Raw genomic sequence first — 21485 nt, forward strand, 5'->3', positions numbered from 1 at the left:
GTCCATGCCCCAGTCTCTGGGGAGTTCCAGGTAACTCCCCCATGCCTCCCCTTGTAGATCTCAGTAGGACCTAATACACTTACTTTCCTTCGTTGGCTATTGTACACCTCTGTTGTGCAGAAACCAGGAGCCCCACAGAACTGACCCATGCATGGGTGCTGTCTGTCTGTTAGGTCCTCTCATCCTTGTTCAGGTCCCTCTACAAACTGTTGATAGAGAAAGCTGAACAACTTCCTTTCTCAATAATAGCTTTGGTTTCCCTGCAACATGTGCTGAACAAAAATATCTGACTTCGAAGAAATGGGCAGAAAACATGAATAGACACTTCTCTAAAGAAGACATCCGGATGGCCAACAGGCACATGAAAAGATGCTCGTCGCTCCTTATCAGGGAAATACAAATCAAAACCACACTCAGATATCACCTCACGCCAGTCAGAGTGGCCAAAATGAAGAAATCAGGAGACTATAGATGCTGGAGAGGATGTGGAGAAACAGGAACCCTCTTGCACTGTTGGTGGGAATGCAAATTGGTGCAGCCGCTCTGGAAAGCAGTGTGGAGGTTCCTCAGAAAATTAAAAATAGACCTACCCTATGACCCAGCAATAGCACTGCTAGGAATTTATCCAAGGGATACAGGAGTACTGATGCATAGGGGCACCTGTACCCCAATGTTTATAGCGGCACTCTCAACAATAGCCAAATTATGGAAAGAGCCTAAATGTCCATCAACTGATGAATGGATAAAGAAATTGTGGTTTATATACACAATGGAATACTACGTGGCAAGGAGAAAAAATGAAATATGGCCTTTTGTAGCAACATGGATGGAACTGGAGAGTGTGATGCTAAGTGAAATAAGCCATACAGAGAAAGACAGATACCATATGGTTTCACTCTTATGTGGATCCTGAGAAACATAACAGAAAACCATGGGGGAGGGGAAGGAAAGAAAAAAAAAAAAAAAGAGGTTAGAGTGGGAGAGAGCCAAAGCATAAGAGACCGTTAAAAACTGAGAACAAACTGAGGGTTGATGGGGGGTGGGAGGGAGGGCAGGGTGGGTGATGGGTATTGAGGAGGGCACCTTTTGGGATGAGCACTGGGTGTTGTATGGAAACCAATTTGACAGTAAATTTCATATATTAAAAAAAAAAATATCTGACTTCTGGAAATATTTTTGAGCCAAGCCCAAGGTCTCCCCTGGTTCCAAAACCCAAGTGTGTCTTAAAGTCCATACCTGGACCAATCCCCTAAATCCAAGGTATGATATATGTTTACAGGAGGTGGTTTCACCAGACAGTGGTTGGGTTCAGGGGTCTTCTTTTTGGGGCCCCATCATGGTCAACAAACATGCCATGTTGTGTGACCTTTGACAAGGTACTTAATCTCTTTGAATTTCCCTACTTAGCAAAGTACAGATAACAAGGAGCCCTGATAAATTTTACAGAAAGATTCATTGAAGAAATATATGTGAAACAGATTTTGTTGAAGAGGTGCTCAAAAATGTGAATTCCTGTCATTGCTGCACAGAAACTGTCATTTTCACTGTTGTTCTCTAACAAGGTTAACTTTGATGCTAGTTCTGCATCCAAAATATTGCCAAGTCTCCCAAACTCTGATGTCTTAATTTCTTGCACTGTTTTGTTTTTTCCAGAATTATCCTGATAGATCCACATCCTGCTACTGGATTTCCTTGATTGAGCCTTGGGGGCAATCGTCTATACTAAATTGAGACATGGGGTGCGTGGGACTCCCTAATGTGCCCTGAAGGAGTTAGCTGCAAAGGTGATGGGCGAGAGCCAGACTCCATGATGGAGACACCAGCCAGGTGCTCTCTGGCCACCAGAGCTTCCAGTATCTCTCACTTGAGGATGCCTGGACCTGCCCCAGCATGGCTTCCCGGATTCCAGTAAGATTGGGTAGATCTATCTGGATGGTTCTGGAAGGACATAAGAGTGTGAGAAATTAAGGCATCAGAGTTTGGGACACTCACCACAACTAGATACATAATTGTGACATAGTCACACAATGGATTCTTACACAGGATGGAAAATAATTTTTCACATGCAAAGATGTGATGAAATATCAAACATATAATGTTGAACGAAAGGTGCCAGTCACAAAAATACATAGTATATGGTTCCATGTAGGTGAAATTCAGTAATAGCTAGGAAGAAAGATGATTAATAGATAAATGATAGCTTTGTTTATTTGTTTATAGTAGCATAGTAACGGAAGTCAGAACTTACCCACAAAAAGGGCCAAGAAAGTTTTCTGGGGTGTTAAGAATATTCTACATTTTGGCACAGGTAGTGGTTGCAAAGGTGCAAATGCGTAAAATTCTGTCGAACCACACACATGAGTACTTTAAGCCAAAATTAAAGCAACAAGTGTTTAAAATGATTATCTGATGATAAATTTATTGGTGATTTTTCTTTTTTCTGTATCTATTTTCCAACTTTTATACAAAGAATGAATGTCTTTTCTGTAATGAGAAAAGACCATCAACATTAAAAAAAAACAACAACACATCTCTGACCCCCTAGTGTGTTTCACATTTTAGCCTGTGAAAGCAATACAGTTGTTTACCCTGTAAACAATGAAGAACAAAATTATTTACAGTCTTAGCCTGGGGACACATTACTTCACACTATACATCGTGTCTTAATTCATGGGTAAGATATTTGGTCCTGTCACAGGCAAATGGTCTTGGAGAATTCTTAATATCATAATTCTTGATTTTGGCAGTATGTAGATAATTCACTTTAAGGTGGAGTTATATAAATGGTAGCAGTTAAAGATAGCACTAAGTAAGAAATTGACTCAGCATAACTACAGGGAGGTCTCTATTGACAGGGTCCAATGGAGCCAGACAGCAAGGAAGCCAAAGTCAAAATCAATAGGGATCAGCTCCTAAGCTTTACCATAACACAACCATAGCACAGAGCAGGGCAGAGGACTTAGGGAATAGATGGTAGAGATGAGAATAACAAGGACAACAATCCTACGAATGTTTTCTAGGGGGTCCTGAGGTTTTTATCTCATCTTAGGGTGAGATGAATCTGAAGACATAATTTGTTGTTAGGACGGAGTTGTCAAGCGAGGTTTCAGAAAGAGCTATGGCGTCCATGGGTCTAAAGCCTCCTCGGGGTCTTTCTGGGTGTGCTCAGGCATAGGATTCAAGCCTTGATTGGCCTTACAAATTCCATGTATACACTGGCATCACTCGAGTGTTCCTTGGGCCCCTGGGAAGTGGGGGTGGTTTTTTGCTGTGTGAAAATGCAATGACCCAGCTCTGTGTACGTCACCTCCTGTGCGTCTTCTGCTGGAGGATCCTGCATAATGGTAAATGGGAAGGACGGTGTGCACACATTTGTGGGCAGTAGGAGGAAGTGAGACTGCACTGAAGAGGGTGAGCTGAGGAGGACCTACCTCCCTACTCACCATTATGTCCACCTCAGGCTCTCTGTTCATTATAGCAGCATCTGTAGGGAATAGAAGTCATCAAAAACACATGGAAGGGCATTTCTGGGTCCTCATTTAATAGATACAGATACCCATGCACAGAGGTGCAGTATTTTTTTAAATATAATTTATTGTCAAATTGGCTTACAAAAAATACCCAGTGTTCATCCCAACAAGTGCCCTCCTCAATGCCCATCACCCATTTTCTCCTCTCCTCCACTCCCCCATCCACCCTCAGTTTGTTCTCTGTATTTAAGAGTCTCTTGTGGTTTGCCTCCCTCTCTTTCTGTTTGTAACTATTTTTTCCCCTTCCCTTCCCCCATGGACTTCTGTTAAGTTTCTCAAGATCCACATGAGTGAAAACATATGATATCTGTCCTTCTCTGACTGACTTATTTCACTCAGCATACACAATGGAATACCACCTGGCAATGAGAAAGAATGAAATCATGCCATTTTCAGCAACATGGATGGAACCAGAGAGGTGCAGTATTGCCTGGAATTACTACCAAAAAGTAGAGTCAGAAATTCTACCTCTCTAGGGGCGCCTGGGTGGCTCAGTCAGTTGAGCATCCAACTTCAGCTCAGGTCATGGTCTCACATTTCGTGACTTTGAGCCCAGCATCGGGCTCTGTGCTGACAGCTCAGAGCCTGGAGCTTGCTTCAGATTCTATGTCTCCCTCTGTCTCTGCCCCTCCCCCGCTCATGCTCTCTCTCTCTCTCTCTCTCTCTCTCTCTCTCTCTCAAAGATCAATAAACGTTAAAAAAAAAAAGAAATTCTACCTCTCGAAAGGTTCACAGACCCATCCCATTAATATCTCCCTATTTCCATTCCATTGATAAGGATGGAGGGCACTGGTGTTCTCTCTAGAAAACCTGACCTCTGTGGCTCCTGCCTTGAACCAGGCATCAGCCTGCAAACAGAGAACTCACACCTGAGCACTCTCATCCTAGCTCCCTGCTCTGCTTAGATGGAAACTGGCCTCTTCTTCCCAAGACTCACTCTTTGTGGCATGGCTCCAGCGATGAGTGAGGAAAAAAAAGAAGGATGGTGAGGAAGATGATGGCCACTAAAGGGCCCAGCCAGAGCATGCAAGTGTCTGGGGTTGCCTGCAGGAAGATGTGAATCTAAGAAGGAGAAAATCACAGTAGCTCTCCTTTATTGATTGCCTCCCATCTATTGATTGTTGGATAAATACATACAGTATCTCTACCTCAACCCTGAATTGAACAACGTTCTTTAACAAAAGAAAGACTAAATTATTTAACAAAAGAAAAAGTTGAAACCAAAGTAAAAGTAAGTAGAGTTATTTTATGTTGTACAGGCAGGAAATGATAACAAAATGGGTGAGCAAGGGCTGCACAGTGCGATGTGTTTGCTTTGCGTGGTCTCATGAGTCATATATTAGGTTACTGCTCATCTGATCCTCTCTACCAGCTATTACTGAACATATTTTGTTGTCCATTCATCCAACAAAACCAGTCCTTTTGGGAATTAAGAGGAAAGTTGACTCTTAATTAAGCAGTCTTAATTAAGTAGTGCTTGTTCCTGTCTCTAAGATTTGAACTGACTCAAAAGGGTATTGGTATTCACCTCCAAGGGATCTATCATATCCCAGATGACTGGGAGTAGGGGTGAGGTAGAGGTTTGAGGTGAGCGGAATGGAGTGGGGGCAATTTACATCATGTATACAGCACTTTCTCTGTTGCAGAAGCATGTGAAATGCTTTCACGTTTTTGTCCTGACCTCATCCACACAGAGAACCTAAAACGGGGAGATTTAACCTCATTTTGTTGTGGATAAAATAGAAGATAAATGAGCTTATCATACAGAAGTAGAAAAATGACTATTTGAAGCCAAGTGCCTTTGTATTTCTGGTATACTATACTGTTACACTAAGCATCCTCATTTGCACACACTTCCCCCCACATGATTCCTCTCTCCTGACAAGTATAGGCTTAGTTGCAGTGAAAATTAATTGCACAAAGGAATGAATGAATCCAAGAGCAAGCAACTAGGAAAAACCATATCCAACAGAACCTCCTCCAAATGGTTCTACCTCAAGAACATGTCTTGTATTTATCTACTTCATTCATTTGGTGTCTAACTTGGCACCACACTTCACCAGGAGGGTGGCAATTGCATTTTCTGTGGTCTCTCGGCTCCCAGTTATATGCCTTACAACCCATTTTCATATAAGTCACTATTAATCATATATGGATTCCCAGTAGATGCTTAGACGATTTGCAATGGGACTGAACATGTAGCACACATTCCTTGTTCTTACTCAGCTCCTTTATACAATCTGGTTCCTCTCTGTCTCCTTCCATTGATCTTGTCACTCTCTCCACCTCCCCTGCAGCATTTAGACTCTTCCTTGAGCATAAGATTATTCTCACCTTAGTGTCTTCTTGGGTGATAGCTCTGGGATATCTTTCCAACAATCTTCAAAGAATTAAACGCTTCTTGTCATTAAGGTCATGACCTAATACTGCCCAAAAGTGAGTCTCTGCCACTCACTCTAAACCATCCACAAAGCACTATCTATCACTTTATTTAAATTTTCATGTATAGTTTCCTCATAATTGATCATTCATCCATTCATGCTCTCATTTTCTGCCCTTCCACTTAAGCTGCAATACCAGCTTCCCAAGATGCATTCCCAAGGTATCCTGTTTACTATTGGTAGTAGGCAGAAGAATGCATCCCTCAAAAGTTCCATGTGCTAATTCCCATAACTTGCAATTATGTCATGTTACATGACAAGGAGGAATATGGTTGCAGATGTAATTAAGGTTGCTAATCCACTGGCTTTAAAATTGAGAGGTTATCCCACATTATCTGGATGGCCCCAATGTAATCACAAGAGTCCTTAATAGAGAAGATGTGATGAAGGAAGGGGGGGGGGGTCTAAGTGGTTCAATGTCAGTTAGACTTGACCAATCATTGTTGGCTTTGAAGATGGAGGAAAGGGACCATGAGCAGAGGAACACAGGCTCTAAAAGCGGGAAAGGCAAGGAAGTGGATTGTCCCCCAGAGCCTCCAGGAGGCACGCAGCCTGCTGCCATCTTGGTTTCAGCCTCAGGAGACCCATTTCAGAACTATGAACTATAGAACTATGAGATCATTTTATCAACTGTGTTGTTTTGGGGCACCTGGGTGGCTCAGTTGGTTAAGCATCCAACTCTTGATTTGGGCTCAGGTCATGATCTCATGGTTTGTGAGTTCAAGCCCCACATTGGTCTCTCTGCTATCAGTGCAGAGCCCGCTTTGGTCCCTCTGTGTCCCTCTCTCTGCCCCTCCCCTGTTCATGCTCACTCACTCTTTCTCTCCCTCTCTCTCTCTCTCTCTCTTTCTAAAAAAAAAAATGTGTTGTTTTAATGTACTGAGCTTGTGGAAATTTGTTATAGCACCAATAGGAAATGACTACCTATGGCATATCCAGCACATGGACATACATGTGCACTGGAACAGTGCATGAACAAATAAGTGAAGGAATTACATGTATGGGTGAGAGACTGGGTTCTGAGTTCTCCCTCACTCTACTAAGCATATCCGTGTTGCATCCTGACAGACAGGAGCTCATTTCTTGGCAAATGGAACTTCTCTAAGCACTACCTACCCCCACCAGCTGTTCTCTTCCTTTCTCTCCTCCAAGATCCCATGATTCTTGTGGGGGGCCGGGCCCCGGTGCCAGGCTGAGACTGGGTCGAGCAACGGTTCCCTGTTGACTCAGCCAACCCGGTGGTTCCCCCTCCCATTCCCCCACTTTCAATGGCATACGAAAGCCTTGTCAAGGCTGAGAAAGTTAATTCCTGAAGCCTGTGGTCTGCAGGTGTTGGCAGTAATGCTACCTCCCTTTTTCTACCCCGAGTCAGATAGAAACAAACATGGGAATTGTGTTTTGCTAGCAATCTTATCAACAAGGTCTTGTTGTGACCCGTCTAGAAAATTCACAAGAGACACACAACTAAATGTTTTGGTTGGCAGCGATTATGTGAAACCCGTTTATTCTTAGAATGGACTGACCCATAAGAGTCTGGATATAAAAGATTGCGTACGGCAACAATAAAGCTGTCACTTGGGCCATCAGCCCAGGGGACCCTCCTGTTCCCAAACGTTCTTCTCTCTCTTTTTTCTTGCATTCCCCTACCCTCAGGACCCTGACCTCGGTGTTTGTCGCGCCGGTCGCGACAAGTGGCGCCTGAACAGGGACCTGAGACAACAAGGAGGAAACCAAAAGCGGACCGCACGGCGTCTAATTCAGGTAGGGGAACTGTGCCAGCAGCACAGATGACGGGAGTAAAACTATGGGACAGAAACAGTCTATGGAACAGAGATATTTTGTAACTGCCTTGCAGGCTCTTATGAAGGAGAAGGGAATTAAGGTTTCTCAGTCAGCCCTTAGGGAATTTTTTGACATAGTGCATGATTATTGCCCATGGTTTCCAGATGGGGGTACAGTTGATTTAAAGGATTGGCAGCGAGTTGGTCAGGAACTTAAGAATCAAATGAAGATTCGTGGAGCTGCAGTTCCAGGGACTTTGTGGTCTACTTGGACCTGTATTAAGGAGGTCCTTGATCCACAGGATTCTATTGAAATAGTTTCTCTTAGCTCGGAAGTAGCCCAACCCTTAGTGACTTCAGATGCTCCTCTCCCTCCAGAAACTACTTTCAATGCCCTTTCGGGACAGTCAGGGGTGCCTCACCTTTACCTCCTCTCCCCCTTCTAGTACAGTTATCTATGCAAGATCCAGAAAATAATGATGACTCTCCTTCTGGGGATCAGGGGGATGATGGGCCGTATTTGGAAGACCAGAGGAAGCCTGCCTTCTTGGCCTCTCTGGTTCAGAAGGTACCTTTAAAACGACCTTCTTTTCAGGCACAAGATAGAGGCTTACCTCAGCTGGCTTTCCCTATTACTCAGAATCAACAGTCCACTGAACCTTACCCCGTTATGGGAGCTACCCCTTTGCAGCGGACTCTGTACCAAGCGCAACAGCATGGGGAAGACACCTCTGCTTTTCACGCTGACCCTGTTATTCAGCAGGGGGGACAGAGAGCGTACTCCGCCCTAAGTTTTCAATTGCTGAAAGATTTGAAATCCTCTACAGCCCAGTATGGTCCAACAGCTCCCTTTACCCTGTCTGTGCTTGATAATTTGAGCAGGGAGGCGTTGTGCCCAGGAGATTGGAAGGTCATCGCTCAGGCTTGTTTGAGTGTGGGAGATAACCTCTTGTGGAAAGCAGAATTTGCAGAGAATGCTGAAAAGCAGGCTATGTATAATAAAAGAACTAACATACCAGTGGATTTCAACACACTCACAGGTACAGGACAATATTATGATGTGGGCCTCCAGCTGAATTATCCTGAAATTGTGTATAATCAAATTAATACCTGTGCCATTACAGCTTGGAAAAAAACTCCCCTCCACAGGTGGCAGAACTGAGGAATTGTCTAAAATTAGGCAAGGGCCAGATGAGAAGTACCAGGATTTCGTTGGGCGCCTTTTGACTGTAGTCAGTCGTATCGTTACTGATGGGGAGGCAGGTACCATTATTGTAAAACAACTGGCTTATGAAAATGCTAATTCTGCATGTCAGGCAGCCATTCGTCCTTGGAAAAATCAGGGTAACTTGGAGGATTGTGTCAGACTATGTGCTGAGATTGGACCATCTTATATTCAGGGCATTACTTTGGCAGCCGCCTTAAAGGGAATAGATCCCTTACAGGTGCATGCCCAGCTTCAGGGTAAAAACGTAAGAACTAATCCAAGGAAGTTGGGTGGAGTAGTGTGTTTCAACTGTGGCCAAAAGGGCCATATGAAGGCCCAATGTCATAGTAAAAAAATAATTCCAACTACCCCAGTTTGCCCAGTGGCCCTAACATTAATAATAAGCCGGCAACTATTTGTCCCAGATGTAGACGGGGGTATCACTGGGTCAATGAATGCCGTTCTAAAACTGATTGTAATGGCAAACCTCTTCAGGGAAACTGGAAGTGGGGCCAGCCGCAGGCCCCTCAAACAATTGCAGCAATGTTCCCACAGGCACCTTCTCACCCATTGTGTCCAACACTGGAGACCTCCCAGGTATTAGCCAACTACACCGCGGTACCCCCGCCAGTGCAGGACTAGATCTTACCCCAGCTCAGTCTGTTTACCTAGAAGGAGGACAGCCCCCTAAAGCCATTCCCACAGGGATATGGGGGCCTCTACCCAGGAATACTTGGGGGTTATTATTGGGAAGATCCAGCTGGACTCTTAAGGGATTGATGATCTATCCTGGAGTTATTGATGAAGATTACACTGGAGAAATAAAAATTTTGGCCAGCTTAACTATGGGAACTTTGGTGCTTGAGCCCAAGACTCCCACAGCACAATTGATCTTGATACCCCGGATATCTTTCAATAATAAGGCTGTTAAACCTTACCAGGGAAATCAGGGGTTCGGCTCCACAGATCTTTATTGGGCTAAAATGATCTCTGTAGAAAAGCCCATGCTTACATTGCATATCCAAGGAGTCCCTTTTGAGGGACTAGTGGATACAGGTGCAGATGTCTCAGTTATTGCTCAAAAAAATTGGCCTGTCACATGGCCTACTCAAGTGACTAATATTCCAATTAAAGGTGTTGGTTATGCCTCTGCTCCGTTGCAAAGCTCTGATTATTTACATTGGAGACTGCTTGATGGTATGACTGGAACTTTTCAGCCTTTTGTTTTGAATATAGATCTTAATCTCTGGGGCAGGGACATATTAACTGCAATCAATTTGACTCTGGAGACTAAGGCAGTCCCGATTCAAAAACAGACTAATCTTGCTATGCACCTTATGAAGGAAATGGGCTATATCGAGGGGAAAGGCTTAGGGAAGGAGTTGCAGGGGACTCCTGAGCCGTATGTCCCCAAGCCTAAAAGAGACCATTTCGGATTGGGTTTTTCCTAGGGCCATTGGAAACTCCCCACGCTATGCGTCTCCAGTGGATGACTTCCACTCCAGTGTGGGTTGACCAATGGCCCTTACCTACTGTTAAGAGGGAGGCTGCTGCTCACCTCATAGAGGAACAACTGCAATTAGGTCATTTAGTTCCCTCCACCAGTCCCTGGAACACCCCAATCTTTGTGATTAGAAAAAAGTCAAATAAATGGAGGTTGCTGCAGGATTTGAGAGCAATTAATGCTGTCATGAAGCCCATGGGGGCTTTGCAACCCAGCCTCCCTTCCCCATCGGCCATTCCTTTACAATATCAATTACTAGTTTTGGACTTAAAAGATTGTTTTTTTACCATTCCGTTGGCCCCTGGCGACGGAGAACATTTTGCATTCTCCCTGCCTTCCACTAACTTACAGGAACCTGCTAAGCGGTATCAGTGGAAGGTCTTACCGCAAGGCATGACTAACAGTCCAACTTTATGTCAAGAGTTTGTGGCCAGAACAATTACCCCTTTTAGACAGAGTTTTCCCCATGTATATTGTATCCATTATATGGATGACTTACTTTTGGCTGCTGAAACTGAGGAATTATTACAGGAGGCTTTTATTTCTCTTCAAAGATGCCTTAAAGCATATAATTTGATTGTTGTCCCTGAGAAAATTCAAAGGGAAGCATCTTTTGAATACCTAGGGTATCTCATCTCCAAATCAACTGTCCGACCTCAGAAAGTATCAATTAGAACCGGACATTTGACTACTCTAAATGATTTTCAGAAATTATTAGGAGATATAAACTGGATTAGAAATACACTAGGGGTCACCACAGAACAATTACTGCCTTTGTTTAATATTCTAAAAGGAGATAGTTCTCCAGCGTCCCCTCGAAGTCTCACTCAAGAAGCTAAAGAAGCTATAAGACATATAGAACAGGCCATTCAGCAGGCCCAAGTCACTAGAATTGACCCTTCTCAGCCTTTGTATCTAATAATATTAAAACCTCAGGTCATCCCTTTGCAATTCTGTGGCAATCTCATGGCCCACTTGAATGGCTACATTTAGCCTTACACTCTCTGCATGTCATTAATCCTTTGCTATCTATGGTTTGTCTTCTCATCATTAGAGGAAGATCCCGAGCTGTTCAGCTCTTTGGACACGATCCAGAATTTATTGCATGTGCCTTTCTGACACAGAAGCTGGTGGACGCTGCTTTTGCTCAGTCCATCGAATGGCAACTTGCCTTGGCTAATTTTACAGGTCAAATTAAATTTCATTTACCTTCTGATTCTTTAATACAAGGTTTCAGTCTTGTAGATATTTTGCCCTATAATCCTATTGTTTGTCAGCCAATTGAAGATGCTGCTTCCATTTTTGTGGATGCTAGTAAAGAGGGTAAAATTGCAGTGTATTATGTCACTTCTCAACATAAAAATTTGATCACTTTAAATTATACGACTAAATCTGTCCAAAGGGCCGAGCTTTATGCTGTACAGGTAACCCTAAAAACTTACCTGGAATCTATAAATGTCTATCCTGACAGTCAATACGTTGTCAAAGCCGTATTGCAGCTTCCCACTGCCTTTATACTGACAGCAGATGAGGAACTTTATCATCTATTTCATGCTATACAAAAACTTCTTAATTTATCGCACAGTCCAATTCATATTTCCCACATTCGAGCTCACACCTATCTGCCTGGTCCCCTAGTTGCTGGGAATCGGATAGCCGATGCAGCAACCCATTTACTGCAAGTTCTGCCCATTACCACTCCTTTGGAAACAGCCGAAAGGAGTCATGATAATTTTCATCAGAATGCAGCAGCCCTTCGACGAGAATTCAAAATATCTCGTGAAGCGGCCAGACAAATTGTTAAATTGTTAAACAATGTGGCATCTGTCCGCAATTCTTCCCACAGCCAGTCTATGCCATTAATCCCCGAGGTCTTCGACCCAATGATTTGTGGCAAATGGACGTCACCCAATATTTACCTTTTGGGAAATTGCAATATATACATGTGTCTGTAGATACTTGCTCAGGCTATATACATGCTTCAGCCCACTCAGGAGAAGCATTGGTTGATGTTCAGAATCACCTATTTTCTGCCTTTGCAGCAATGGGCAAACCTCATAAAATAAAAACTGACAATGGTAGTGCTTATACTTCTAAATCTTTTGCAGAATTTTGCCACCGACTCCGAATTGACCGTACAACTGGCATTGCTTATAATTCCACAGGACAGGCTATTGTTGAGCGAGCTCATCTGACCTTAAAACAATATTTGCAAAAACTTAAAGAGGGGGAAATATTAAAGGGAAAAATAAAGTATTCCCCACATGTACACCTCACTCTTGTGTTGTATGTTTTAAATTTTTTAAATGTCAATGAAGCAGGGATGACTGCCGCAGAGCGTCGCTGGGGAAGGAATCAAGAACCTCTCTTGATGGCAAGATGGAAAGATATGCCGGAAGGCATTTGGCGAGGCCCAGACCCAGTCCTTCGGAAAGGGCGAGGGTATGCTTGTGTTTTTCCACAGGATGAGGAAGCGCCACGCTGGGTCCCGCTTCGTCTCCTCAGAGATATTACGGTTGTGCCGAAAAATGGCCAAATTGACAGTGACGGAACCCCCCCAAAAGCGACGACGGCGGAGTCATAAGGCGAGTACACCCACCTGGGGACAGATAAAGAACCTGCTGACCCAGGCCACTGATGTAGTGATGGCCTCAGGTAGAGAGGTAACGGCCACACATGTCTTCTTGGCATGCCTGTGCATTCTCACTACAGCCGGGGAGCCTGCCCTCTATTGGGCATACATGGTAGGTCCTCCTACAGTACAACCTGTAACATGGAGAGACCCCACACCCAAAGTATACACCAACCTCACCTTTATGGGAGGGGAAGATGCAGGGTTTTTGCCCACTGTGTCGGCCTCTATAAATTGGACGGCGCTCTCTGCAGGAGTACCCATCTGCCTGCAAAGGGAGTCTACGCCGTACAAACTTGCTTATGGGTGTTTGGGTACGAAACCAGTAGGGCGGTCTATTACTTATACCATGTGGCAAAATGGCAAGCGTCCTTCTGAATGGGTACCCCGCTCCGTTGCCGCTTATTGACAAAAGAGAGAATTATTAGGAGAATGGATGTTTTTTGGACCGCGTGATCCCCCTCAGAATCTTCCTATATGTCCCTCAGTTGGTCAAGGCCTTACTGGGGACTCACCTTGGGGTAAATGTGCCCAATCCTCTTCATTGAGGATGACTCCTAAAGGCATAAACTATACCATTACAGATTATTCCCGAAAGGTCTGGCATTCATTCCTTCAAGAAACACCTATGGCTATTTTGGAAGTGCAAAGGGAAACAAGGAGACCTTTAGTGGCTCCTTTAAGAGATATGGGTCCACCTCCTAATGAGGTACAGGTACACCACAAGATTATCCCACAAACCATTTTGCAATTCCCTGAAGGAAGAATTCATTCTGATCTTTGGAAGTTATATGCTGCCTTTGATAAAATATATACTAATGACAGCTTTAGTTTTCCAGAATATTATGTTTCTCCAGTTCTGCAATTGCGTGCCTGTGTTCCTCCACCCTACTATCTGATTGTTGGAGATGGGACCATTACTCCAGTGAAAGAAGATGGTCATCAGTTATACCGGTTGATGTGTCCTGCTTGTGCTTTGACCAATTGTCTACCAGTAGATGGACCCTCTAGAAGTGAAATGAAGGTTTATCTGGTCTTACAACCTCCCTATTGGATGTTGCCAGTAAATGTTACAGGACCTTGGTATCCTAATTATGGGATGCAATTGGCCTTAGAAATCAGTAAACGGCTGCGCAGGACCAAACGGTTTCTTGGACTCTTAATTGTTGGACTCATAGCAGCAGTGACTGTAATTGCCTCTGCAACTGTATCTGTAATATCCTTACATGAAAGTGCCCAAACAGCATCCCATGTAAATGAATTGGCTCATAATGCATCCAAGGTGTTTGCCACTCAAGAACGAATAGACCGTAAATTGGAAGCCCAATTAGAGGCACTACAAGAAGCATTAATGTATCTTGGTGATCAGTTTGCTGTTTTGCATACCAGACTTTCTTTAATTTGTCATGATGCATATAAGCATATCTGTGTTACCCCTTTAGAGTATACCAATGTGACATGGGGACAAGTGCGTCGTCATTTACAAGGGGTTTGGCATGATGCTAATACCAGCTTAGACCTCTTACAGCTACAAGAAGAGATAAATGCTGTTGCAAGTAGCTCACTCAGTTTCCCTGACCCTGGAGATCTCGCTGAAACCATACTGCACCAACTTAATGGGTTTAATCCATTCAATATTCTTCAGCATTCCTTTTGGATCTTTATTGGAATTGTTTCTGTAATATCTGTTATACTTGTCTTGCTGTGTTATTTCTGGAGATGGGATCTTACTGCCTTTACCACATACCAGGCCAGGATGCACATGTTGCAATTACAAACAATAGGGGGACATGTGGGGGGCCGGGCCCCGGTGCCAGGCTGAGACTGGGTCGAGCAACGGTTCCCTGTTGACTCAGCCAACCCGGTGGTTCCCCCTCCCATTCCCCCACTTTCAATGGCATATGAAAGCCTCGTCAAGGCTGAGAAAGTTAATTCCTGAAGCCTGTGGTCTGCAGGTGTTGGCAGTAATGCTACCTCCCTTTTTCTACCCCGAGTCAGATAGAAACAAACATGGGAATTGTGTTTTGCTAGCAATCTTATCAACAAGGTCTTGTTGTGACCCGTCTAGAAAATTCACAAGAAACACAGAACTAAATGTTTTGGTTGGCAGCGATTATGTGAAACCTAATTATTCTTAGAATGACCTGATCCATAGGAGTCTTATATTATAAAAGATTGTGTACAGCAACAATAAAGCCATCACTTGGGCCATCAGCCCAGGGGACCCTCCTGTTCCCAAACTTTCTCTTCTCTCTTTTTTTCTTACATTCCCCTACCCTCAGGACCCTGACCTCGGTGTTTGTTGCGCCGGTCGCATCAGATTCTCATCTCTACTTAGGAATGGGGAAAGAGCAGGTATGGCGTTATTCCTGGCAAGCGGATCAGGTTTATTTTCACTCTTCTTTTGGAGGAGGTCTCTGCTGCAGAAAATTAGAGTTTAAGAGTCCTCACTGGCCTCATGCTGACCCCAACCCTTTCTGCCATTGTAGAGTCTGGGGATCAGAAAGGCATGGTAATGAACCCAAGATCACAGAGCTGGAAGGTGGCTGAGCCAACACTCAAACCCAAGGCTTCTCTTTGTCTACAAACAAGGATAAAAGAGATCCTTCACTTACCAGTTTTGGAGTTTGGTTCTCTGTATGGAAGGCAACTACTTGACAGGTTTCCTAGAAGACAAGTCAGGAGAGAGGTGGGGATGTGGAGTTGCCCATATTCTACCCACTGAAGCTCATTGTCATCTAACGCTGAGTTCCTGGGAGCTCCTGGGACCCCTCCCCATAATCCCTGGGGACTGAATCCCTGAGACTTCAAGATGCAGAGAGAAAACAGGAGAGGTTGGGGATGAAAGGGGCCTCTCTACTTAAGAGGAGGTTTCTTGATCTTTCCCCAAAGTCACCTGTACCACCTTGGAGATCTCTCTGTGGGTGGGAGGTCAGGAGGGGCTCCTGGGAAATGAGTAGTGGTGAGGGGCCAATGTAAGCTATGATATCCCCAAACTGAGTCCCTTTTCTCCCCCTCCTGGGCCCGCCTTGACCCCTTTCCATCTTCCTCTGTACACAGACCCCCCAGTGTGGGTCTCTGTGCAAGATGCACAGGAGGAGGCTGGAGGTGAGTCCTCAGTCTCTCCTTTCCTGTTTCTTTATCTATGTTTCTCTCTCTCCAGAACTCCTAAGCATCCTCCCATTATCAGTAGAACACCCTTCACATATAGCCTTCAGATATATCCTGAATCACTGGGCACAGAGCAGGTTGTGTGCTTCCTCACCTGTGACAGAAAGGTACAGTGGGTCACTTGGGCCTGACCATTCACAGGAAGAGGAGTTGAAAGAGCCATGGCATATGTAGGTCCCGCCCAGGGCTGGTTTTGCGGGACCCAGAAGGAAGTGGGCCCAGGATGCACCATCGCGCCTCTGCCCCTCAGCCCCTCAGCCAGCTGGTGCCCACGGAGCTGCCCGTCCCTGGGTAGATGGTACACATCAAAGTTGCTCTCTGAGCAGCAGGACAGGGTCATGTTCTCTCCTGAACACAGCACGGCACCCAGCTGGGCCCAGAGAGAAAGTTTCTTATGTAGACGTGGAGGAAACGGAGGCAGTTCAGTTAGAGAGGCTTTTCCTTGCTCACAGTGTACTTCACACCTGGACTGAGAATTCTCTTTCCCTGTTCCCAGAGCCTAATGTCCACTTTGTCCCCTCGTGTCCACCTCTCTATTTCCTGTTCTTGCCTTCCTCCATCTTTTCCCTTTTTGTGTTGGCTTACTCTCTCTGTCTCTGTGGGATCTGTCAGTTTGATCTGTCTTTTTCTTTCATGAGTCTCTTATTTTATCTTGTCTCTTTCTGCATTATCTATCTATCTTCTATCTACCATCTGTTTATTATCTATTATCTATCTATCATCTATCTATCTATCTATCTATCTATCTATCATCTATCTACCTGTCTGTCTCTATTACCACCGTCTTGGTGACTTTCTCCGCTTCTATATCCCTAGTTCTCTTTTGGGATCTCTGTTATCTACCCCACATTATCGTCTTTCTCTATCTTTGTGCTCCTGCTCAGGTCTCTGTCTTTTAGGGCTTTTATCTGTCCCCTCCATCTTTATGTCTACTTCTCTATCCCTTTTTCTTTCTTCTGTTTTATGTGTCACTGAACCAGTGTCTATCAATCTGTCTGTCTCTCTCTGTCTCCCCTCCATTGTGTGTGTGTGTGTGTGTGCACGTGTACACATTGCATTTCTGTGTCTCTTTACATGAAAGACTTTATATGGCCATTGATGTACATTGACTCTGCTTTCTCTCTGATTGCATCTTTCTGTGGGCTTTGACCTCAGTAATCCTGTAACATCTCGAGCAACCTTGAACATTGGCCCAAGAAACAGCTTTGGGAACCCATAAAACATACCACATATAGGAGCTAGTGACTGTCTCCTCCACCTGGGACCATAGTATCCAGGGTCACATTGTGGTTCAACTACATGGGATGAAGTCATGTAGGAGGGAATACCACACCTGTGGGTGCCACGTGAGGAGAGGACCCAGGGCCCATGGGGAATCAGCCTGAGAAAGGCCAACCTGGCCTCAAAACTTGGTCATATACGTGCTATGTCTTTAGGTTCTCCTGGTAGAGAAGAGGGTGTGGAGATTAACTGGAAACCACGTTCTAAACTGTCCCAGGTTTCTGAACAAAGTCAGAGTGGAAGGGCACCTGTCTCTGATGTGAATGTACCCATCTGTGTCCCTTCCTTCACTCTTTGTGTCCACTACTGACTCCCTATTTCTGCCCCTTATCTGTCCTTTATGTTATAACTAATGGTTTGTACTGTCACCCTTCTGTCATTGTCTCTCTTGGTGTAGCTCTTGCCAAGGCTATCTCTCTGCATAAAAACCTGTGTGCGTGTCCCTCATCACCACCTGGGGCTTCCAAGTCTTAGAACACCCTGTCTGTATCCCAAAGAGGATGGGAGCAGGACATTCTCACCTGTGATCATGATGTCCAGGAGGTCGCTGGGGTAGACCACTCATAGAAGGAGTGATTCAGAAAACCGAAGCACCTGTAGGTCCCTGCATGGGCAGCTGTCACAGGACCCATGATGAAGTTAGCATGGGAACCCTCACGATGGGGCTGCCCGGGAAGGTGCCAAGGGGCCTTGGATAGCTCCTCACTGTGAAGAACGAAGCTTTCAAACTGGATCTCTGAGCGACAATGCAAGGTCATGTTCCCTTCTGATTTCACCAGGGGACCTGGCTGAGCTGAGATGGAAGGTTTTCTGTAGACTCCTAAGAACATGGACATTGTAAGTTTACAAAGAGCGACCCTGCCTCACCCCATTCCCTGGGACCCTAAATGAGTGAGGGTGCCCCTGTGTCTGTCTTTCACCTCCTTCTTTGTGTCTCTGTGTCTTTTTCCGTCTGCATGTCCCCCTCTGTCTCTGCCCCTCCTTTGCTCTGCTTCTCCATCAGAAGAAACAGCACCAGATTCCATTACCACTGTTCTCATCCTTGACACATTAACTGTTGCACTTGTTTCCCACAGACCCCTTTTCTGCTTTGTATGGTGGGGGTGGGAGAATGACACTGCAGGCTGCATTTCCAGGCTCTTTTATCAGACCAGTTCCTGCTCTGTTTGACGAGTTGGAATCCCTGGTAGGAGACAGGAATTAAGCAGTAAAGCAGGTACCACAGTAACTCCCAGTGCCTACCAAGCCTGTGCCTAGTGGGGATGGGCACATCTTCTGCCATGTCTGTGACTTCTCCAAGGCCCCAGCTTCCACAGGGCACCCCTGAGCCTGGCTTTGGGAACACTCCCCCCATTATGTCACTGCAGTCTAGTGGTGACATCAACATCCTGCCCTTACCTATCGCTGGGAGTAGCTTCACTTTCCCTGTTTGGCTTCCTAATTTGTTCCTCACCTAGGTATCTTTATTGGTTACCTGTTGTTGCTGTAATAAATTGCTACAAACATAATGGCTCAAAAGAGCACCAATCTGTTGTCTTATAGTTCTGGATGTCAGAAGTCCAACATGGGTCTTATGGGCTGGGATCAAGGACAGCGTGGACAGGACTGTTTCCTTCTGAAGGCTCAAGGGGAGAATCTGCTCCTGTGTCTTTTCCAGCTCCTAGGAGCTGCCTGTATTCCTTGTCTTATGACCCCTTCCTCCAACGTCAGAGCTAGCAATGGCTGGTGGAGTCTTTTTCATGCTGCATGACTCTGAAGCTCATTCTCCTGCTTCCTTCTACGCTTATAATTACAGTAAGTCCGCCTGGATAATCCAGGATAATCTCTCCATCTCCAGGTCATCTGCTTAATGACCTTCATTCCATATTCAACCTTAATTGGCCTTGGACTATTCATAGATTTGGAGTATTATGGTGTAGACATCATTGGGGGCCATTATTCTGCCCACATACATTAAATGCCCTTGGAGCAGCTCCTATTGTTATAATTGGACCTGACTGACACTCCCACCAGGAAACTCTGAGATTAGGAAGATCAGGTCAGGAAATAGTTCCTCTAGAGAAGCACTCTCTGACCTGTGACCACAATCAACAGGGGGTCACTGGGTGGTGACCACACAGAGGAGGAGCCAAGGTAGGATCCACAACATCTGTAAGTTCCTGCATGTGCTGGGGTTACAGGGCCAGCGAGGAAGCTGTCCTGCAACATTATGCTGTGGAGTTCAGGAATGAGGGCACCAGTGACCTTGTACAGTCTGAACATGCCAAACCTGCAATGAGAGTGGCACTGAAGAGTCACACATTGTCCTTGAGGAACCACTGGGCTTGGCCAGGCAGACAGGGAGGAGCACAGCACAGGAGGACCACCTGGAGGAGAAGGAAGCACGGCATTGGTCTCCTCTCCCTAAGCTCAGAGGCTCCCCCTCCTTCCATGTCTCTAAGTCTCCTTTCCAATCCAAGGGTGCCCATGCCACACAAAGACTCCCCACACCACAGAGACACGGCATCTCTTACAAGTAACCTGTTGACCGAGAATTCTGAGTGAGCACTGAATAGTGGGCTCTTAGTAGGTGTTGATAGTGTGAAGTTTGTTACATAAAAGAAGACAAAGTAGACACTGAAGAGGAGAGTAATGACCTATGTGAATGCCACGTCAGCGAACACATGAGGCATGTTACACGACAGAGCCATGTCAGAACATGCTGGAATTCCAGGGGTTCTGGCATGTGGATTTTGTGCCTCTGCCATGGAACAATGTCAGCAGCAGCATGGGGCTCCTACTCTCATGGGTGTGCTGAGGAGCTTTAGTGGCTGTCTTGTCCTCAGACATTCTGTTGTTCCTGGCACCTTTTGCATCCCCTGCTCTACAGATGGCTTCTCCCAGACATCTCAGCTCTGAGCAGCAGTGTCTTCCAGATGGCTTTAGAACATGGCTCAGCCAAGGAGAAGAGAGTCTAGGAAGGGTCTCTGGACCAGAACTAAGACTAAGGTTTCCCTGGGCCCCCACTTTCTATTTCACAAGAGATTCTCCCATAAGGCCTCCTGCAGTCAACCCATCACCCAGCCTCCTGTGCCATCTGCCCTCCTGTTATAGGGATACTCTTATCCTGAGTGCATGGCAACCCAAGTTTTGGAGGGAAAGACTCACCCACTTGTGTCCAGATCCTTTGGATGAAGAACTCTGGAAAGAAAGACTCATGATAGGTGGTCCATCTCCATAGAAGACTTGGCCTCCCTCTCTTTCCCCTGCCTGGCCTGAGCCTTACCATCAAGGTCCACCTTGCCTCCAAGGGAGCAGTCTGCTGTGGGGATGCCCAGCCTTCCAGGCCAATATTTCCACCATAGTGTCCCCTCCCTTCATCCCCTTCCAGGACTCACCAAGACATGCCAGGCTGATGACTATGGGTGGTATGGCGCTGCTTCTGCTGAGCGGTGACCCAGCAAAGTTGAGAAGTACACAGGATGCCATGAAATGGGGCCCAGCTCATGTTTATAAGTTGACTGCAATAAGGGAAGGTGATGCATACAGGCTCTTTTTGCTTTGCCTATGGGTGGTGCAGGGCGGGGGGGTGGAATGGGGTGGGGTGGTTCAGCTTAGGGTAAAGCCAGGCTTCCTGGAAATTGTTCAGAGCTGTTGTGTCGCATCATTTACTGTGGTCAGACTTGAAACACAGACACAATCCCTCATACTCAGAATGATGAAATGATAGTTTTTTTTTTAATCTAAGCTACAAAACTTTCATATGTAATGTGCAACATTTGTAGTAGATACTATCATAAAAAGAATTAGGGCCCCTGGGTGGCTCAGTCGGTTAAGTGTCCGACTTTGACTCAGGTCATGATCTCACGGTCCGTGAGTTCGAGCCCCACGTTAGGCTCTGTGCTGACAGCTCAGAGCCTGGAACCTGCTTCAGATTCTGTGTCTCCCTCTGTCTGTCC

At 45.4% G+C, this 21485-nt stretch overlaps 2 protein-coding genes across 2 annotated transcripts in view; both read right to left on the bottom strand.

The window, feature by feature from the left end:
- Positions 1-2657, bottom strand: part of FCAR (Fc alpha receptor) — an 18463-nt gene extending 15806 nt beyond the window's left edge. The window contains 2 exon segments of the mRNA XM_049622272.1: positions 1865-1938; positions 2644-2657. Coding sequence (XP_049478229.1) covers positions 1865-1938; positions 2644-2657 — 88 coding nt within the window.
- On the bottom strand, positions 1153-21104 carry KIR3DL3 (killer cell immunoglobulin like receptor, three Ig domains and long cytoplasmic tail 3). The gene is given in 13 exon segments (XM_049621524.1): positions 1153-3334; positions 3432-3484; positions 4468-4504; positions 4506-4544; positions 4546-4574; positions 15711-15761; positions 16361-16517; positions 16520-16668; positions 18069-18101; positions 18104-18367; positions 19623-19913; positions 20695-20727; positions 20925-21104. Coding segments are annotated over 13 exon segments (1383 nt in total). The 5' UTR covers positions 21016-21104; the 3' UTR covers positions 1153-3178.
- Between the last annotated feature and the right edge of the window lie 381 nt (positions 21105-21485).

This window comes from Panthera uncia, assembly GCF_023721935.1.
Source record: "Panthera uncia isolate 11264 chromosome E2 unlocalized genomic scaffold, Puncia_PCG_1.0 HiC_scaffold_19, whole genome shotgun sequence".
NCBI lineage: Eukaryota > Metazoa > Chordata > Mammalia > Carnivora > Felidae > Panthera > Panthera uncia.